This window comes from Astatotilapia calliptera, chromosome 2, assembly GCF_900246225.1.
Source record: "Astatotilapia calliptera chromosome 2, fAstCal1.2, whole genome shotgun sequence".
Taxonomy (NCBI): domain Eukaryota; kingdom Metazoa; phylum Chordata; class Actinopteri; order Cichliformes; family Cichlidae; genus Astatotilapia; species Astatotilapia calliptera.
Window position 1 is genome coordinate 37,497,634 of NC_039303.1, and position 17,014 is coordinate 37,514,647.

General features: G+C 40.8%; 2 protein-coding genes and 1 non-coding gene across 3 annotated transcripts; all 3 read right to left on the reverse strand.

Annotated features, from left to right (window-relative positions):
* Positions 1 to 251: 251 nt before the first annotated feature.
* LOC113008941 (muscle M-line assembly protein unc-89-like) lies at positions 252 to 8,702 on the reverse strand. The gene is made up of 21 exons (XM_026146924.1): positions 8,516 to 8,702; positions 8,371 to 8,441; positions 8,145 to 8,250; positions 7,024 to 7,134; positions 6,901 to 6,944; positions 6,735 to 6,786; positions 6,578 to 6,642; positions 6,422 to 6,491; positions 6,176 to 6,234; positions 5,991 to 6,066; positions 5,718 to 5,749; positions 5,446 to 5,596; positions 4,730 to 4,818; positions 4,451 to 4,562; positions 4,053 to 4,111; positions 3,889 to 3,967; positions 3,695 to 3,774; positions 3,472 to 3,568; positions 3,145 to 3,292; positions 2,763 to 2,834; positions 252 to 1,106 (listed from the first exon to the last, which is right to left on the reverse strand). The coding sequence occupies exons 2-21, from the start codon at positions 8,413 to 8,415 to the stop codon at positions 977 to 979; spliced, it is 1,677 nt and encodes a 558-aa protein (XP_026002709.1). The 5' UTR covers positions 8,416 to 8,441; positions 8,516 to 8,702; the 3' UTR covers positions 252 to 976.
* A 2-nt stretch (positions 8,703 to 8,704) lies between these two features.
* On the reverse strand, positions 8,705 to 16,151 carry bod1l1 (biorientation of chromosomes in cell division 1-like 1; the record flags this gene model as incomplete). Its single annotated transcript, XM_026178668.1, has 10 exons — positions 15,892 to 16,151; positions 15,169 to 15,293; positions 14,902 to 15,092; positions 14,295 to 14,789; positions 13,388 to 13,537; positions 13,109 to 13,275; positions 12,847 to 12,943; positions 11,383 to 11,509; positions 11,223 to 11,283; positions 8,705 to 11,128 (listed from the first exon to the last, which is right to left on the reverse strand). Coding segments are annotated over exons 1-10 (3,954 nt in total), but the record flags the coding sequence as incomplete, so codon positions are not given.
* Positions 16,152 to 16,735: 584 nt separating this feature from the next.
* On the reverse strand, positions 16,736 to 16,817 carry trnal-aag (transfer RNA leucine (anticodon AAG)). Its single transcript has one exon. It is a non-coding gene; the product is annotated as a tRNA-Leu (tRNA).
* Between the last annotated feature and the right edge of the window lie 197 nt (positions 16,818 to 17,014).

Consider the following 17,014-nt stretch of genomic DNA (forward strand, 5'->3'; position numbering starts at 1 on the left):
CCATCCAGGTCTTTATGTCTTTAAGACATTCCTGCAGTTTAACTAATTGGTGTGTGTTATCTGGCTTCATGGACAGATAGAGCTGGGTGTCATCGGCATAGCAGTGAAAATGTATGCTATGTCTTCTAATGATGCTGCCTAAGGGAAGCATGTATAATGTAAACAGAAGTTGCAAGCTTGAGAAGAAAAAGATTAGATCATATAACATTGATTTGTGGTGCTTTTAATGTAGCAAGGGAACAACAAATATGTTATTTGTTGGTTTTTTAATATATATTTAAAAAAGAAACTTGTTGAAATTCCGGCTTTACATTAATACATACGGATGGCTAACTGTGTAACAATGAAAATAACTAGATGGTCTTCATTTAGTGAGTAAAAACCAGGAGTAAACTATGTAATGAAAGACTCTTCAAGTTTTGCCCCGTCTTTGAGGTCTTAAATCAATTTAAAATGTGGAATAAAAAAACAAAAAAAAACAAACCAAAATCCTTTCTTTAACTTCTGACTATTACATAAAAAAAAAAAAAACTAGGAGTAAAACATCTTGTTTCATTCACAGAATGAAAATGCACTTATAAAATTCACAAATTGCTGATTTCTACGTACAAGTGTGTATATGAGACACAATCTGCAGACTTCACCCTCTTTATCACAAAGCACAACTTGGCTGCACATTAGGCTTCTGATTGGGCTGAAATACTCACTGGGCATTACTGAATAAATGGTGAAATATGAAGTCTGATCCAAACCATATGTGTGCAGAGCTGCAGAAGGTATTCTGGGGGATTCTTACACAGATCCTCAGGTTTACACTCAACCATCAGAGGAGAGTGTATAATACTATCCAGAGCTCTTCGATATCTGCAGCCAGCGAAGCAGAAACAGCTTTACGTGCCTGACTGCAGAGGCTCTTCAAATATGGAGTGTAAAAACAACACCGCTGGGGCAAACCGTTGTGCCGCTGTCAGGCATCCTAGCGTTTGGCTCTTTTGGAAGGGGGCTCCTCTGATTTCTGTCCTCCCCGCGTTCGCACAGCAGGAGGGCTGGTCTCCCGCTTACGGCCCCCTTTCGCTGCAGCTGCTGCCGCCTGGCCCCTCGTCCCGCTGCGGGAGGGAAACAAGGAGCAAGTGTCAATCCATTTGTTCAAGAGTCGTGTTCATGTTAAATATACGGTTATTTGGGGAAAGTAATGCAATAACTAATACGTGTAGAAACAGTGGAGCTTGTTCACATAATCTCTGGATTTGAAAAACGGTGCTGGAGACAGAGTTGAAAATAGAAGGGGAAAAAAAAGCCAGCTAGAATTTAACAAAGAGGAAAGTATTGTTTCCTTAAAAAAAATAAGTATGGAGAATAAGTAGAGAGAGAGAGGGGGGTCTTCGTTCTGTATCCATAAACTCTAGAGTCTAGAAGTTTAAAATAGAAACAAGACTTGAAGTCCTTATTTTGGGGCCTACTAGATTAATTTTATTTTGAAGGAATCAAAAAAGTGTACAAGCTAAAGTTAAACGCAGGCTGGTTTAGACACCATAGATGCTGAGAAACAGTTTTTAAATTATTGTCTTAAAACTAAATTTTGATAAAGTATTAAATGTACTACTTTGTAATAAAGAAAAATAAAAAATATATATTCAACTGTTTTTTTCCACCAATGAGCGATTTTAGTTGTACAAAGTTTAAGTTTTATTTTAAATTCATAATCTAGAGATAAAATAATTAGCTGATCTAAAAATTTAGTGATTAAAAAAAAATTTAAATAATTTTCTTTTTCCACCAAAAACCCACATTTCTTACTCCTAATGTAGCTAATTTAGTTAAATGATTATTTGACCTTCTTCTTGTTTGTTTATGTTAGTGGTATTGGGACACCTTTGATTTATAAATTAAAAAATAAATAAATAGAAATCACACAAGGTGAAGCACTGCAAGCAAAAATGTGTTTTTCTTTGAATCTCTGGTCAGTTTTTGATATTTTTCGCTATGTTGTTTCCTTGGAAGTTAACGGTCAAAATACAGATTCTGTTGTGTCTGTTTGCCATTTCTACAAATCTAAGCATATGTCATTAAAAATGAGTCATACTTATAATTTGGTGACTATTTTTAACTAGTTGCCAAAATATCTAACGCTTTCAAGTAAATACTACTTTCCATTAAATAAGCGACGACTACGATACAAACATTTACCGAATTTTCCAATTTATAATCTGGATTTTTATTTATTTATTTATTTTTTACACAAAGGTCATCTTGGAACATTTTATTCCGCAAAACAAGAAAAAAAAAAAAAAAAATCAGACTTTTTGTGGCTGCTGATCCTACGTTTAGATTAAGAAGAGATTCAAAATCCCTGCCTTAAAAACCATCAACGACAATTTACAAAAAAAAAAAAAAAAAGAAGAAGAATTTGCATCTGGTTTTATGCAGTTTCAGATTTCTATTCTGGAAAAGCACACGTTTACATAAATAATGGCTCATTTGCAAATTTAAACAAAAGATTTCAGCGCAACCGTTACACTATTTACATGAAGAGGCCAAATGACCCAAATTAGTATCATCATCATATTAATCAATTACATACTGAAGTCCTATTGCCGCTGTTTGATTTACCTTTCTTAAACACAGCTCAGGTTCTACAGAAGACTTATTTTTATTTTAGGAGCTAATAAGTGAAAAACATCTTGAAATTCCAGGAAATCTTTTGGCAAAATGTTTTCTTTCACAGAGCAGCGACTGAGCTCGCTCGTGCTGCTGAAGCTCACCGTGTGCCAGCTGCGGTCTCCTCTTTACCGTTCTGTCTGCTTGCCCGGGTGGATGGTTTACTTGGCTTGTTTCTGGGGAACAGTAAAAAGAAAAATACAAAACAACAGTTGTTGCTTTAGTACTAAATCGCCCTTGATTTTATTTAATATGATTTGACAGCGACGATGCCTTCGAGGTGCAAATATTCAGCTCCAAAACAATCAAACACTCATTCGTTAACACTGGAGAAACTTTGCAGTTTCACAGTTCAGGTGAATTTTATTGCTCAGCATTCAATAAAAAAATATGTTGTTTTAACCCATCTGCAGGTTTTTGGCAATTTCTCTGTTTTGGTGTTACTGGAAATCTGAAATTTGAACCATCAGATAACGTTTAAATTACCTTTCAGCTTCCCGGCGAGAAGCCAACCGTGTTGTGGCTCTAGTTGCAGTTTCTTTTTCTTCCTCTCCTTCTTTCTCACCTTCATCTTCCTCCTCTTCCTCCTCATTCTGCTCACTGTCCTTCTCCTCTGCTTTTTTGACCTTTTTATCTGAGGGAAAGATGACAAAGTGTTGCAGGAGTTATTGGTTAAATATATAAAAGGTCTGTCAGATGGAGCTATAGAATCACTGAAGCACTCATCCACAGCAAATAATCTTATATCCTACCATCGTGTTAGCTTCACATTGACTGCTACAGCCTGTTGACTCCATTTTAATCACATTTTACCTGAATCCTCTGTAGCTGCTGCCTTTGATGGCCGTCCCCTCCGACCAGTCCGCTTTGGAGTCGTCTCTTGGTCCTCTTGCTGTTGCTCTTCCCCGCCCTTGGAAGAGTTTAAAAAGGTCAGTGAACATACACTGGGAACTGTGACTGAGGTAAAAAGTCCTTACACAAACATCAGCCTCATTATAAAAAGTAAAGTATGCAGATACATCATTTTTAAACATACGTCTTGTGTCTTCTTCTCGCTGCAGCTCTGCTCTTTTACATCCTCGTGAGCCTCTGACTGACTCGCAGAAGGGGAACAGTCTGAAAAAAATAAATAAACCTGAGATACAAAGACTGCAAACTCACAACTGAAGATGTTTTTAAAACACATGAACCACTGTGGTAATTACACAGCTAGCCTGAGTGCTGTCTCACCACTGTCTTTATCAGGCTGTCGCTCATTTTGTTCCTGTCCACTGTTGTCCTGCACCACCTCCTCCGGAGCTCGAGCTTCCTGCAGGACAAAACAAGAAGAAATTCAGATGGAGGGTGCTGAATGCGTACTGGAAGGAGAGCAGTTACAGATAAAGAAATCTCACCTCCACACATTCACACACCTCCATTTCCTCCGATTCTTTGGTCTCCACTGTTTGTTCACCTGCAATGATGATTAATCAAAACATTTAATTTTTTTTAAGTATCTTAAAGCTCACTTATTTCCAGACTTTCTTTAAGCCGCTAGTTTTCAAACCTTTCCTTCATGGCCCAATTCAGAAACCAGATAAGTTCACACCAAACATTTACTATCAATCATTCACAGTACAAAGTCAAGTTACATTTAAATTACTTAAAGTTCCTGTTTGTTTTTCCCTTGTCAAAAAAACCAAACAAGCTCATATTCATCGACACACTTGCATAATTTGAAAATTCTTAATATGAGAAGCTGTTGAGGTTTGGCCCACTTGTTATCGATATAACATTTAAAAACCAGACTCACTGGTGTCAGCAGGATCGCTGCATTTGGCACTTGCTGCTCCTTCGCCGTCCTCTGGAACAGACGGCAGCAGACTGACCTCACTTTTGATTGGTTCATTTTTCTCTTCAGTTCTCTAAGAATAGGAAAAAACAACAACAAAAGAAACACTTAATGTACTCACTCTTACAAGGATAAAACATCAAAGTAAACCAACAATGTCACATGAGAAACAAAGGCAAAGAAGCTGTAACGACACGTGTTATTAAATATTACGGACATGCTGAGATTTTCTTAACACACCTCTTCCACTGCTTCCGTCTCTGCAACTTTCTCCGATGAGGTTTGTTCGGGACTTTCAACAACTTTATTTTCGTCTTCTTTCTGCTTATCTGAGGTTCAAAAAAAAGATGTATTTTATAAAAAAAAAAAAAAAGAGCAAAACTCAAAGAAAAAAAAACTAACAGCTTGTGTTGTACATTATTTTATACTCAGCAACCACTTTATAGTGCAAAAAACTACAATCTAGAGAAAAAACAAATCTTATACTTATTCAACATGTTGTTAAAGGGAACCTACTACGCTCATTTCCTATTAGGCTGCACATTTTTTTATCACTGAACTCTTCTAAGTTAGATTGGCACAAATCACAGTACTGAATAAACATTATTTCTCTTATACTAGGAGCAGGCGCTCGGTTCATTTGCCTGAATCAAGTCATTTCACTTCTCCTGCCGCTCGCTTTTAAGCCTGTTTTCTTCTTCTCAGCAGGAAAAAGAATAACAGATCCCAGTACCCAAGAAGCTAAAGAAGCATTAATTATCTAATAACACAAATAATATATTAATTTAAAGAAGCAGATATAGCCCTCCATAAAGTGCATCAGCTTTTTCGCCTGTGTTCATTTTGTGTATCCAAAGCCAAATCCATTTCTACATAATACAACTGTTCTTCTTATTTTCAGGTCATTTCCTTTTCGCGCATTAACAGTGAACACTAATTTAAAGTGAGCAGCTTACCAGCTGCGGCTTCTTTGGGTGCTGATCGTCTCCGCCTGCGGCTCGGAGTCTCCTCCAACTTCTCCACTTGTGTTGGTTCGTCTTTCGTCTCCTCCTCTGTGGGTTTGGACGATCGTCCCCTGCGAGGGGTTTTTACCTCCACTGGCTTCTCCTGCTCAGCGTCCCGGAGATAAAAATAACAGCAAACGTGTATTTTTAAACACAAGCAGAGATTGTTTTTGTATTCTTAACAGTATTTGTGATAAAGGTGAAGTGAATGAAGCGTTATTTACCTCAGCAGGCAGCTGCTCATTCGCCTCCTCACCTGATGTGTTAAAGAAACAGAGTCAATGCATTAGTTAACTAGACTCTACCTGGTGAAGGACACTTTTCAGTGGTCATAACTGGTTAACATGTTGTTTACTGACTTTATTGGAAGGGTTGTGATGAAGCCATTGTCTTCAGCTAACCAATTAATAAAAATCATTTTTTACCAATCACCCTTTTGTCTTTTAATTTCTTTGTATTTTGAAATTAGGTGAAGAAATAAATCTCAGCTGCCATACCAGACTCTTTCTCTGCTGCAGCTTTCTGATTGGACAGCTTTCGTTTCCGCCTTCCTCTTCCCTCCGTTTTCTCCTCCTACAGAACAGAAAAGTGTTTGCATGCAGACTATTGTTCTATATTTCTGCACATCCATTTGAATGAATTAAAAAAAAAAAAAAAAAAAAAAAAAACTTCTGAGAGTTACCTTTTCTGAGAGATCTGAGCCTTTCTCATCATCTTGGCTATCTGCGCTGGAGACATTACCTGGAAATTTCAAACAAGCAGGACCAGCTGAGACTAACTGTAAAAGGACCAGCTGACAAGTACCGAGCATGTAGAAACAAAATGTAATCCTCTTAAAAGCATTACTCTGGCAACATGTTTCAAACCAGATACAGCAGTGTAAACTCAACAAGTGTGAGTAATTTTCCAAAGGAGCCACTTGACTCACTGATTTGTTTGACTAGCTTAGACTCAGATTCTCTGGCCTCCTCAGTCTTGTCTGGGACACTGGTTTCCATCTAAACCAAACAGGAGAAACTGATCAGATTAAACAGTTAAGGATGAGTAACATGTAAGTGAGCAGGGGTAAAAGCTAAACACTTACAGTCTGTGGATCGCTTTTCTCTGCTGAGACATTTCCTTCCTCCACTGACTTACTCTCAGCTTCACCTAGTGGTGAAAACAAGGAGGTTAAAACGGCGGCCTTTGAAAGTGTTTTTATGAATTTATCTGAAATATTCACCATCTGCAGACAAACTTACTGTTAATTATGTCCGTCTTGGTCCCATCCTCGTCACCTGCCGCCTCCTCTGCCTGTTGTTGAAATAAGATGACTGCGTTTGAGTTGTAAAAAACATACAAATACAAACAAATGTATGAAAATAAACAGTTCTAATTTGTTTCAGGGTATTGTGGATCACTACTCACCTCGAGGTTTTCCTTTGTGACGACATCATCTGGCTCTGGTTGTTCTTTATGATGAGATGTAGTTATTTGTCAGTCAAACACACCATTGTATTTTTCTCTGCAGTAACTTATTTCAGCGCTCACCTTGTTCACCAGGAGTTTCAGTAAATTCTTCAGTGGTGTTGGGAACACCAGCCACCGTGTTTTCCTCTGTGCTTCCTGTGGGCTGTTCGGTTTCACACACAGCAACAGCAGCTGGAAAATGTATTATGTTAATATAAAGCTATGACACTGATGTAAAAGGAAATAAGTTACCGCTGTATTATCACGAGAAAAGAAAAAGATGTGAGGTCTGTGTTCAAACTGTTCACTCTCTCTCCCACTGAGACAGTGGGTATTTGCAAAATAATGGACTCAGTAGCTACTGAGGTATTTTGCACAACGTTTGGATGTAATGTTACTAATTTTACATGAACAAATAACAGAACCCTGGCCAGTGCATTTGGATAAACACATATGCAAACACGTGCAATTGCAAATACTTCAGCTGAACTCTATCCACCTACACGAGGATGAATGGGACTGTCACTACTAGTACCAACAGCAGTAACCATTACATTTGAACCCAAACATGATCTTTTTCTAACCATAGCCATATGATTTTTAAAGCCTTAACTTAAACAACTAATGTATTTACAATGAATAACTCCTTTAAAAATAAAATATTAAAAACAAATGATGTGGAAAAATCTGTAACATGTGTCACTGGAACTTTTTTGAATTTTTTTTCCAAACCACCAACTCCTCTAACTCCCAAAATGCAGATTTCGTGGAAAATATTGACTTTGTGTATATGAATGCCAATCAATACACATGAGAAAAGAAATGTGAAAAATCATGTTCGGGGACACTATTGATGCTATTCGGAAATCATCAAACAGTCTCTGACCTGCTGAGCTGCCAGGAGACTAATCACTAATCTTTCAAGTCATTCAAAACCATTAAAATAACAACTTAATGAATCACTAAACAAGCAGCTAAATTATTAAATATGCTTCTGGTTTGGATTTCGGGGAGACATCTATACATTAAGTCTATCTCTAATGGATTTATTTTCTGACCATACACATACATCACCTCTGACGTACTCAGTGCACTACAAATGGCTCCCCGCTACACTGTGCACTACAGAGTGAGCGATTCAACAGCTGGAACTCAGCTATGCAGATCTGGATTTAATGAACATGACAGATCAGAAAGTATACCCTCTTCAGGTGGTACTGCTGGTTTCTCATCCGACTGCATTTCAGGAAATATTTCAGTATTTTCAGCTTCTTTTGAAGGAATTTCATCTGCAGTAGCTTCATCCTCCTATGATAGAGAAAACATCAGACAATAGAAACTCAGAAAATACCACTGACAAAATATTCAGATTAAGTATAAGTATAGTTAAACTACATATTTTTGATTTGTTGGAGCTGTGACATTTACCTTTAGAGCCAAAGTCTTAGAGGTTTCAACATCTGAAATGACCATGTTTACCTCTGTGCTTTCTGACTCATCTGTAAAGAGACACATGTTTAGCTCTGGTTTATTCTTACTTGTTTTACAGCCAATAATACACAATGGCACAAACCTGCAATGTCTGATTTTACATCAGCAAGCTCATCGGGTTCTTGAGATGCAACTGGTGATGGCTCAGCAGCCGGGGACTCAGTTTCAGCAGCCGGGGACTCAGTTTCAGCAGCCGGGGACTCAGTTTCAGCAGCCGGGGACTCAGTTTCAGCAGCCGGGGACTCAGTTTCAGCAGCCGGGGACTCAGTTTCAGCCGGGGACTCAGTTTCAGCAGCCGGGGACTCAGTTTCAGCAGCCGGGGACTCAGTTTCAGCAGCCGGGGACTCAGTTTCAGCAGCCGGGGACTCAGTTTCAGCAGCCGGGGACTCAGTTTCAGCAGCCGGGGACTCAGTTTCAGCAGCCGGGGACTCAGTTTCAGCAGCCGGGGACTCAGTTTCAGCAGCCGGGGACTCAGTTTCAGCAGCCGGGGACTCAGTTTCAGCAGCCGGGGACTCAGTTTCAGCAGCCGGGGACTCAGTTTCAGCAGCCGGGGACTCAGTTTCAGCAGCCGGGGACTCAGTTTCAGCAGCCGGGGACTCAGTTTCAGCAGCCGGGGACTCAGTTTCAGCAGCCGGGGACTCAGTTTCAGCAGCCGGGGACTCAGTTTCAGCAGCCGGGGACTCAGTTTCAGCAGCCGGGGACTCAGTTTCAGCAGCCGGGGACTCAGTTTCAGCAGCCGGGGACTCAGTTTCAGCAGCCGGGGACTCAGTTTCAGCAGCCGGGGACTCAGTTTCAGCAGCCGGGACTCAGTTTCAGCAGCCGGGGACTCAGTTTCAGCAGCCGGGGACTCAGTTTCAGCAGCCGGGGACTCAGTTTCAGCAGCCGGGGACTCAGTTTCAGCAGCCGGGGACTCAGTTTCAGCAGCCGGGGACTCAGTTTCAGCAGCCGGGGACTCAGTTTCAGCAGCCGTGTGCACTTCCATAGGAGGAAGCTGCTCCTCTTCAGCTGTAGTTGTCTCCATTGGTTGTGGGGCGGGCGGATTGACCGCCGACTCTTCTCTTGCTTCTTGGCACAGTAAGCTGGTCGACACTGTGCTGTCGGGATCCATGGAGAGCAGAGTCAGAGCTGCCTCTTTCATCTTCATATCAGCATCCTGAAGCTCCATCTCGGATGTCACATCCTCTCGGGTGTTCTCAGGTGGAAGTCTCGCCTCTGCTGACGTGCAGACGTCCATAAGAGTCAGCAGGGCGTCGGCCTCTGCAGGCACAGCTGGCATCTCGCACAGGCGTGACTCCGTCTCTCCCTCGGGCGGCTCGGGGGTGATGTCGCTCAAGGCGTCACAGGTATCGTCTGAGAACAACGTGGTGACGGTGGTGGTGACGGGATCGGAGTCTGTGCTTGTGTCTTGGAGAAGAGGTCGTTTCTTTGGCAGATCATCCGTCTCAAGACTCAGAGAGGAAACCGAAGGGGATTTATCCAACTTTTCCAGTTTCTCCTCTCTTGGTGCTTTCTCTTCTTGACTCTCATCTTTCTTTTCTGAAACTTTATCCTTCTTCTCCAGCTTTTTCTTTGCACTTTTACTGTCAGATCTCTCCTGTGAAGATTCTTCAGAGACTTTGCTCTGGTCTTTTGCATTTCCCTCTTTCTTCTTCTCTTTTGTTGCTTCAGGTTTGCTGACGCATGAAATTCCTGCACTTTTGACATCCGGACTGTGAACTCTCTTCTCCGTCTTTGGCAGCACTGGAGTCTTCGCCTCCTCTTTGGATTTTGATTTTGATTTTTCTAAAATTCTTCCTTTTTCCGATGATTTGACCCTTTTTGGATCTTTGTCACTTTCCGAGCTTGACCTGTGTAATTTCTGTCCATCTTGATCTGCTTTTGTTTTTTCCTTCTCGCTGTCTTTACTGTCAGTTTTAGATTTGAGTTTATCTCCAGGCCTGTCCTCACTGTGGCTCTTTGGCTTTTTCATGACGTCCTTGGAGTGTTTATCTTTCTTCTTGCTGCTGTTTGACTCAGGCTCCATGTCGGATCGATCCTCAGAGGAACCTGCAGAATCAGGGCGAAGCAGCTGCTTGAAATCACTTTTAACCGAGGTTCTCTCCCCTTTGGCCTTTTCCTTTTCTTTGATCTTATCTTTGTCCTTATTCTTGTCCTTCTCCGTTTTGATAGCCTCCACAGATGAAGTCTTCACCTTCTTTGGATCTTTAGAACCTCCGTCTTCAGAAACATTTTCAGACACCTTGCCTTCTTTTGTACTTCCTGTGATCTTCTTCTCACTTTTGATCTTGGGCTTCTTCTCAGCTTTCTCTTCAGAGGATACTTTAACAGCACTGCCTTCCTTCTGCTGAGATTCATCCGCCTGATGTTCAGATTTTTTCTCCTGCTTCTGTTTGAGCTTGGCACGTTCATCGGACAAGCTGCGTTCTTTCTCTTTGCGTTCTTTGGAGTGAAGCTCTTTGTGAGACAGACGGTCAAATTTTCCAACCGATCGTTGTCTGAGAGCCTCTTGGGAGCCTAGCTCCAGCTCCAAGATGAAGGAGTGTGTCCTTCCTTTGTCAGCTATCTTCTTTGCATCGCTGGAATCTTCTGAGATGCTGCCGCTTGTCCCTCTGTATCGCTCATCAGAATATGAAGGTTCGGACAGATTTTTCATCAGCTTATGTTGTGGTGTCTTTGAGGTGGTAGATTTCACTTCCTATTTTCAAAAATAAATGAAAAACACAGAGTTACAACTCATGATGAAAACCTGATGCCTGAAATCTGTTTCATCAACGTTAGCTTTTACATACCGTTTTCTTTACAGCGTCTCTCGTGTCTCCTTTCTTTTTGCCTGAAACATCTCCCTCTTTCCTTAAAAAGTAAAATTAATATGTTCATTTTTACGGTGTATATTAAGAAAAAAAAAAAAAAAGCATCTACTGTACAAATTGTGTCCAAGCCTTTACACACCTTGAGTCTAGTTTTCTCTTCCTGTTGAGAGCCATTTTTTTCTCCAGAACTTTCCTCTCTTTGCGGGCTTCTTTGGCTCCGGGGCCTTCGAGGGCAGCGGAGTCGCTGCTCTTTTGTTTTTTGTTATCTGTGGAAGACATTGAAACTTTTACGTCATGCAGATGTTACAAGTACACAAAGTTATTTCCAGGAGAAAATAAAGGACAAATATGCAACCTGGCCAAGGGAATACAATTTACGGAGTTTGTGATGTGAAGCTTGAACTAAATATGAGTATAAATTTTCTATTTTTGGACAACATCCAGACAACTCGACTGAAAGAAAAAAAAAAAAACGAAAAAAAACGAAAAAAAAAACATGTGATCATCCCAAATAGATCAAAGGAAAACACAAAATTTGTAGGCACAAACAACTCTTTATTAAACTAATCTTTTAGGGGGGGGGGGGGGGGGGGGGGGTTGTGCTGTAAAAATGTAGCACATCCCAAGTGTTATGTACACACAAAATGGTTTTCTCAGGACTCCATGCTGTCCTATAAATAGTTAAGTAGACCCTGTCATTCAGTAGCTTGTAGAACCACCTTTAGCAGCAATAAGTTGATATTCTAATTTTTGGAAGACTTTATCAGTCTCACATTTATCAATTTTATTTATATAGCACTTTATACTGTACGGTAGAAACCCTACTGTATTATTCTAGAGGAATGCTGTCTCACTGTTCTCTGCAGCATTGCTTCAGTTCATTGCGGTTTGCAGGCATTCATTCAGATCCCGCCACAGTCTTCCAGTGAGGCTCAAGTTTGCACTTTGACATTGCAACCTTGATTCTTTTCCAGTCATTCTTTTTTAGATTTGCTGCGGTGATTAGGATCATTGTCCTGTTGCATGAAATAGTGTCAGCTAAGTTTCAGCTGTCGGACAGATGGCCTAACATTTTAAATCTTGAACACTTTGGTATACAGAGGAGTTCATGCTGAACTCAATGACTGCAAGGCAGCCCAAATCGTCACCTCTCCATCGCCTTGTTTGACAGCTAATATGATGCATTTAGTTTTTGCAGGAATGGCACAATGCATTAGGGCTGAACACCTCCACCTCAGTCTTGTGGTTTAGGGGCAAGAGGCTTTCTCTTGAAAACCGTTCCTCCACAAGAGCCAAACTTGTGCAGCCTTTTTCTAAATGCACTGTCATTAATTTTAATGTTTAACATGCTAATTGAGGCCCGAAGAGTCTAGTTTTTGCATTTCCTCTGAACTTTGACCGCAGGGTGAAATTCTGGCACTGGCATTGAATCCTCCAGGCCAGCAATTTGGTAAGTCCTCTGCTATTTTATATGTGGGTGGACTCTTTGCAGTCCCGTGAAAGCATGGGGCAGGGAGTATATAACTAAACTAAAACAGTGGAATACACAAGATGAGGAAAATGAAGAAACACTGAAGGCCACAAGTGTGTATGACATAAAAACCTTGCTCTTCAGCCTGTGCTGCTTTCTGTTTGCGCTTCTCTTCCATTCGCTCTCTGTTCTGTTGTCTCTTGAGCAGCCGTTCTTCTTTGTCCTTCGCCTGGAAGGACCCCAGTTTGTTAAATAAATGTACTTAAAAGACAGCAGATGACACCATAAGACATAATGTGTTCAGTCTATAACCGTCCATTGATCTAAGCTTTTCATTTAACTAGAAAAAGTTTTAAATCTCTGCACGTAACATGTTAACATTTAAATAGCTCACCGCAGAACGACGGCGTTCCTCCACAGTGATCTCATCATCTGAGTCGCTATAGTAACGGGAGTAGAGGAAGGGCTTGTGAACATAGGCCTTGCGGCGAGGTTTACGCTCTTTGTCTTCATCTCCTGTGTCTCCAGTGCTGTGTTTTTTTTCTTCCCTCTCACCTTCATCTGGGAGAAAAAGAAGCAAGTACATACAGAAAAAATATTTTAAAATATTTTCAAAGTGCTCCAACTAATGGTGATGTTATTCAAAAATAGAAAGCCTGCTGCCGGCAGAGACCATCAGGTGGAAGCTCGCCCTCTTCAGAAGAATCAGACAGCTGCTGCTCATCTTCACTTTCCCCCTCGAATGAGGACAGGTCGCTGGTGTGGACAGAGCTCACTGTGATGTCACTCAGGCCTTCCAGGTCAGAGTCCTCCAAAGAATACTCTGCAGGAAAAAGGTACTTAGAGATTTTAAACTTCTTTTAAGTGTAAGTGTAAGATAAGATAAGGTAACGAAGTGAAAACCTGAATATCTTTTAAATTCTTCACTTGTCCAAATAAGCACAGAATCATGTAAAGTAAATTTGCATTAAAGCCATGTCCACCATAAGAAAATGCATATAAATCCCTTCCCTGTGACAAATGTACAAAGTAATGTGAAGTAGGGAATGTAAATGCTGTATAGACAATCATACAATACAATAATTATGGTCTTAAAACTGTTTATTAATACTCACAACTGTATATCTATAATCTGCTATAGATTTTCATATTTATAACCATACATATAACCTGTTCATAGCTTGTACATTCACTTCAGTTATAGCCTGTACATACTTATAGTCCTCTGTCAGTGCGCCCCAGGGTGGCTGTGGCTACAATGTAGCTGCCATCACCAATGTGTGAATGTATGGGTGGATGACTGGATGTGTAAAGCGCTTTGGGGTCCTTAGGGACTAGTAAAAGCGCTATACAAATACAGGCCATTTACCATTTATAGTTATAGTATATTCATAACACATCATATTATTGCTAAAGCACAAAGCACTTTCTGGATGGATGCAAACTGCATTTTGTTGCCTTGTACTTGTGACGTGTGCAATGACAATAAAGTTGAATTCTATTCTGTTCTATTCAATTCTATTCTATTCTATTCTAATGCTAAATAAATATAAAAACAAACAAAGGATGCTGCAGCTCACCTTCTTTTATCCTCTCTCTGGCCTTCTGTTTAGCCTTGCTTGTAGATTTCAATAGATCATCATCCTGTTTTTCTTCTGAGGGTTTTCCACTGACTTTGCTTGCTGTTTTATCCTTCTCATCCTCTGTCTGCTCCTGAGCCACAGACTCCTCATCTTCCATTTTCACATCCTCCTTTAACGGCTCTTTTCCCAGTTCCACCTCTTCCTGTGTTTCCTCTGTCTTTACCTCTAATGCCTGAACCTCAGCTGACAGTTTTGCTTCCTCTTCTTCTTCCAGTGGCTTTACCACTTGGTGACTGTCACCTTCCTCAACAATACTCATGTCCTGCTCGCTATCCTCCACCATCACCTGCATGAAGTCATCTGCCGATTGACTTTTACGTGCTTTTTCGGGTGCCGAGCTGGCTCTGACGCTAGCTTCTTGGTTTAGAGAAGTTATAGTGTCCAGGATGGACATGGCGTCGCTGGCAGTGGTAGTTGGAGTCGATGTTGAGGCTGTAAACATGAAATGACACTTGTTCAAATATTAAAATATTTGAGAGTAATCAAAGATATAAATCCACACGTGACATTTGCAAGCTGATAAAAATCATAAAATGTTGTGTACCCTGCTCAGGAATGCTGCTGTCTGGTTTGACCTCTGTTGAAAGCAGAGGGGCTGGTGGCTCCTCAGAGCAGCTGCCAGGGGACAGAAATTCACGGACAACCCTCTCCACCTGCGGCCTAAAGATATGGTTGATTTTAGGATCCACCACCTGTGCCACAATCCTGTCCACTCCCTGCTCCAGCATCCCAGATCTAAGAGACACAGATTGCGGTAAGTTTAGTTAATGTCGACAAGCCAGAACGAGAAGGAATACTATGTCTCACTTACTGCAGGACAAGCTGTCTGATGTTGTTTCTCAGTTGGTTTTTGTTCAAATGAGGGCTCCATGTGTGATTGGAGAGGTGATTGGAGACAAAGTTGTCCACTCGTTGTTTCAGATTCAAGTAGGCTGGCTGTAAAAGATTTGAATGTTGCCATTACAAATATCACTCCCAGGCACACAAAGGAGAACATCACTGCAAATGGACATTACATGCTGAAATGAGACTTCAGACCTGACTAAAAACAGTTGAAATTGATAGGTTTTTAGGAATGGCTTGGAGATGAACAAAAAAAGCAGGAGTCCTGAGCTGGAGGTGGCAGAACCGTAGATGGGAGTGACAAGGACGGACAAGCAGAAATGAGTATATTAGAGAGATATTTCAGGTTGAGTGTATTGGAGAGAAAGTTACAGAGATGGTTTGGACATGCACAGAGGGATAGTGGATACACTGGACAAAGGATGTTGAATTTTTAACTGCCAGGCAGGGGAGGAAAGGAGAAACCACAGAGAAGTTTAATGGATGTAGCGAAAGTGGACATACAGTAGTACACACATTTAGTAGCCTCAATTAAAAGGTAGCTTCTGTAGCCAAGCTGAGACCCCAGTGTCAAAACAGCTTCAACAAAAATACAGATAACGCACAACAGATAGTCCCCTAAACTGAATTTTACACTCATTAAGTAAAACACCGTCAAATAATGTGTTATGAGCATGCTTTTAGTGCTTACCTTTGTGTCAACGTCTGCCAAACAGTCCCTCCGGAACTGGTCAAAGAGTCCCTGGGTTTTTAAATGATTTACGATCATTGAGACCAGCTGCGGATCTCCCGGTGGTAAACCAGCCATGTCTCAATTTAGTTGGCTTAGAATTTGGTGACTAAAAGCGATAAGGCTGTCAATACATCAGGTAAATTCCGATCACAGAGCACCAGCCTTCTGTTTATGGTTTGTGAAGTTCGAAGCAAGGGTGACCCGGAAACACCGCCTGTCCTGTCAAAAGAAAACCTTAGCCGCTTCAGTTGAACCGGAAGAGTTATGAAAGCATTCTTCTATATCAAAATAAAAGCGCCACGGTTAAAAAAAATAGACATTAGGCGAATTAGTTATTATTTTAGCCAGGTTTAAAATCTCGAGTTCTCAGTTTTTCATGAACCTTGTAATATTTAGCGGGGCATACAGCTACTGAAATGTATTGAGCTAACTCTTGGTTATCTGACATGTTTTGTGCATCTCTGCCGATATAACTAGGCACTGAACACTTTGTGTGGCACTGTCTAGCGGTTTGAAACTGCAAGGTGTATTCAAACCCAGACGTTTTGCAGGTTATATGTGTAATTTGTGATTCCGAGTGACAAATATAGCAACGAAACTGATGGTTTCCAAACATAATAATTTCTGCGGTAACGGTTAACTATCAGTGAGATTATTTTGTGTTACTTTTAATTAACATTTGCAGTTTAAGTTAGAGCGCTCATTTTACAAAATTTGACACACGAGAGAAAAAAAATTAAAGTCCAGCTGTTATTGCGGACTGTTCTTTCGAAGTGAGAGAATTGTGTGAGAGCAAAAGTAATGGCAGCGGTGGGATTCGAACCCACGCCCCCGAAGAGACTGGAGCCTTAATCCAGCGCCTTAGACCGCTCGGCCACGCTACCGTGTGAATTTAGGTTTTGAAATTAGCATATACCTACGACAATACTACTGAAATTAACTATTTTTTAACCATTTTTTCTTCTGCCGTTTCATTCTTCTTAGGACAGGCTGGAATACTCCTTTTAGGATTTTAACCATTTTTGTATATTATATTGGTACTGATAGCTACCTCATTTTCTGCAATTTGGTAATGCACTTG

Bases quoted from the DNA above. Each gene is read 5' to 3' on its own strand.
- LOC113008941 (XM_026146924.1), bottom strand. From the start codon at position 8,415: ATGGTCATTTCAGATGTTGAAACCTCTAAGACTTTGGCTCTAAAG. The intron at 6,067-6,175 runs GTAACTCTCAGA...TCTGTTCTGTAG, and splicing joins GCTCAGATCTCTCAGAAAAG to GAGGAGAAAACGGAGGGAAG. The intron at 4,112-4,450 runs GTGAGTCTGGTT...TCATCATTGCAG, and splicing joins CAGCGATCCTGCTGACACCA to GTGAACAAACAGTGGAGACC.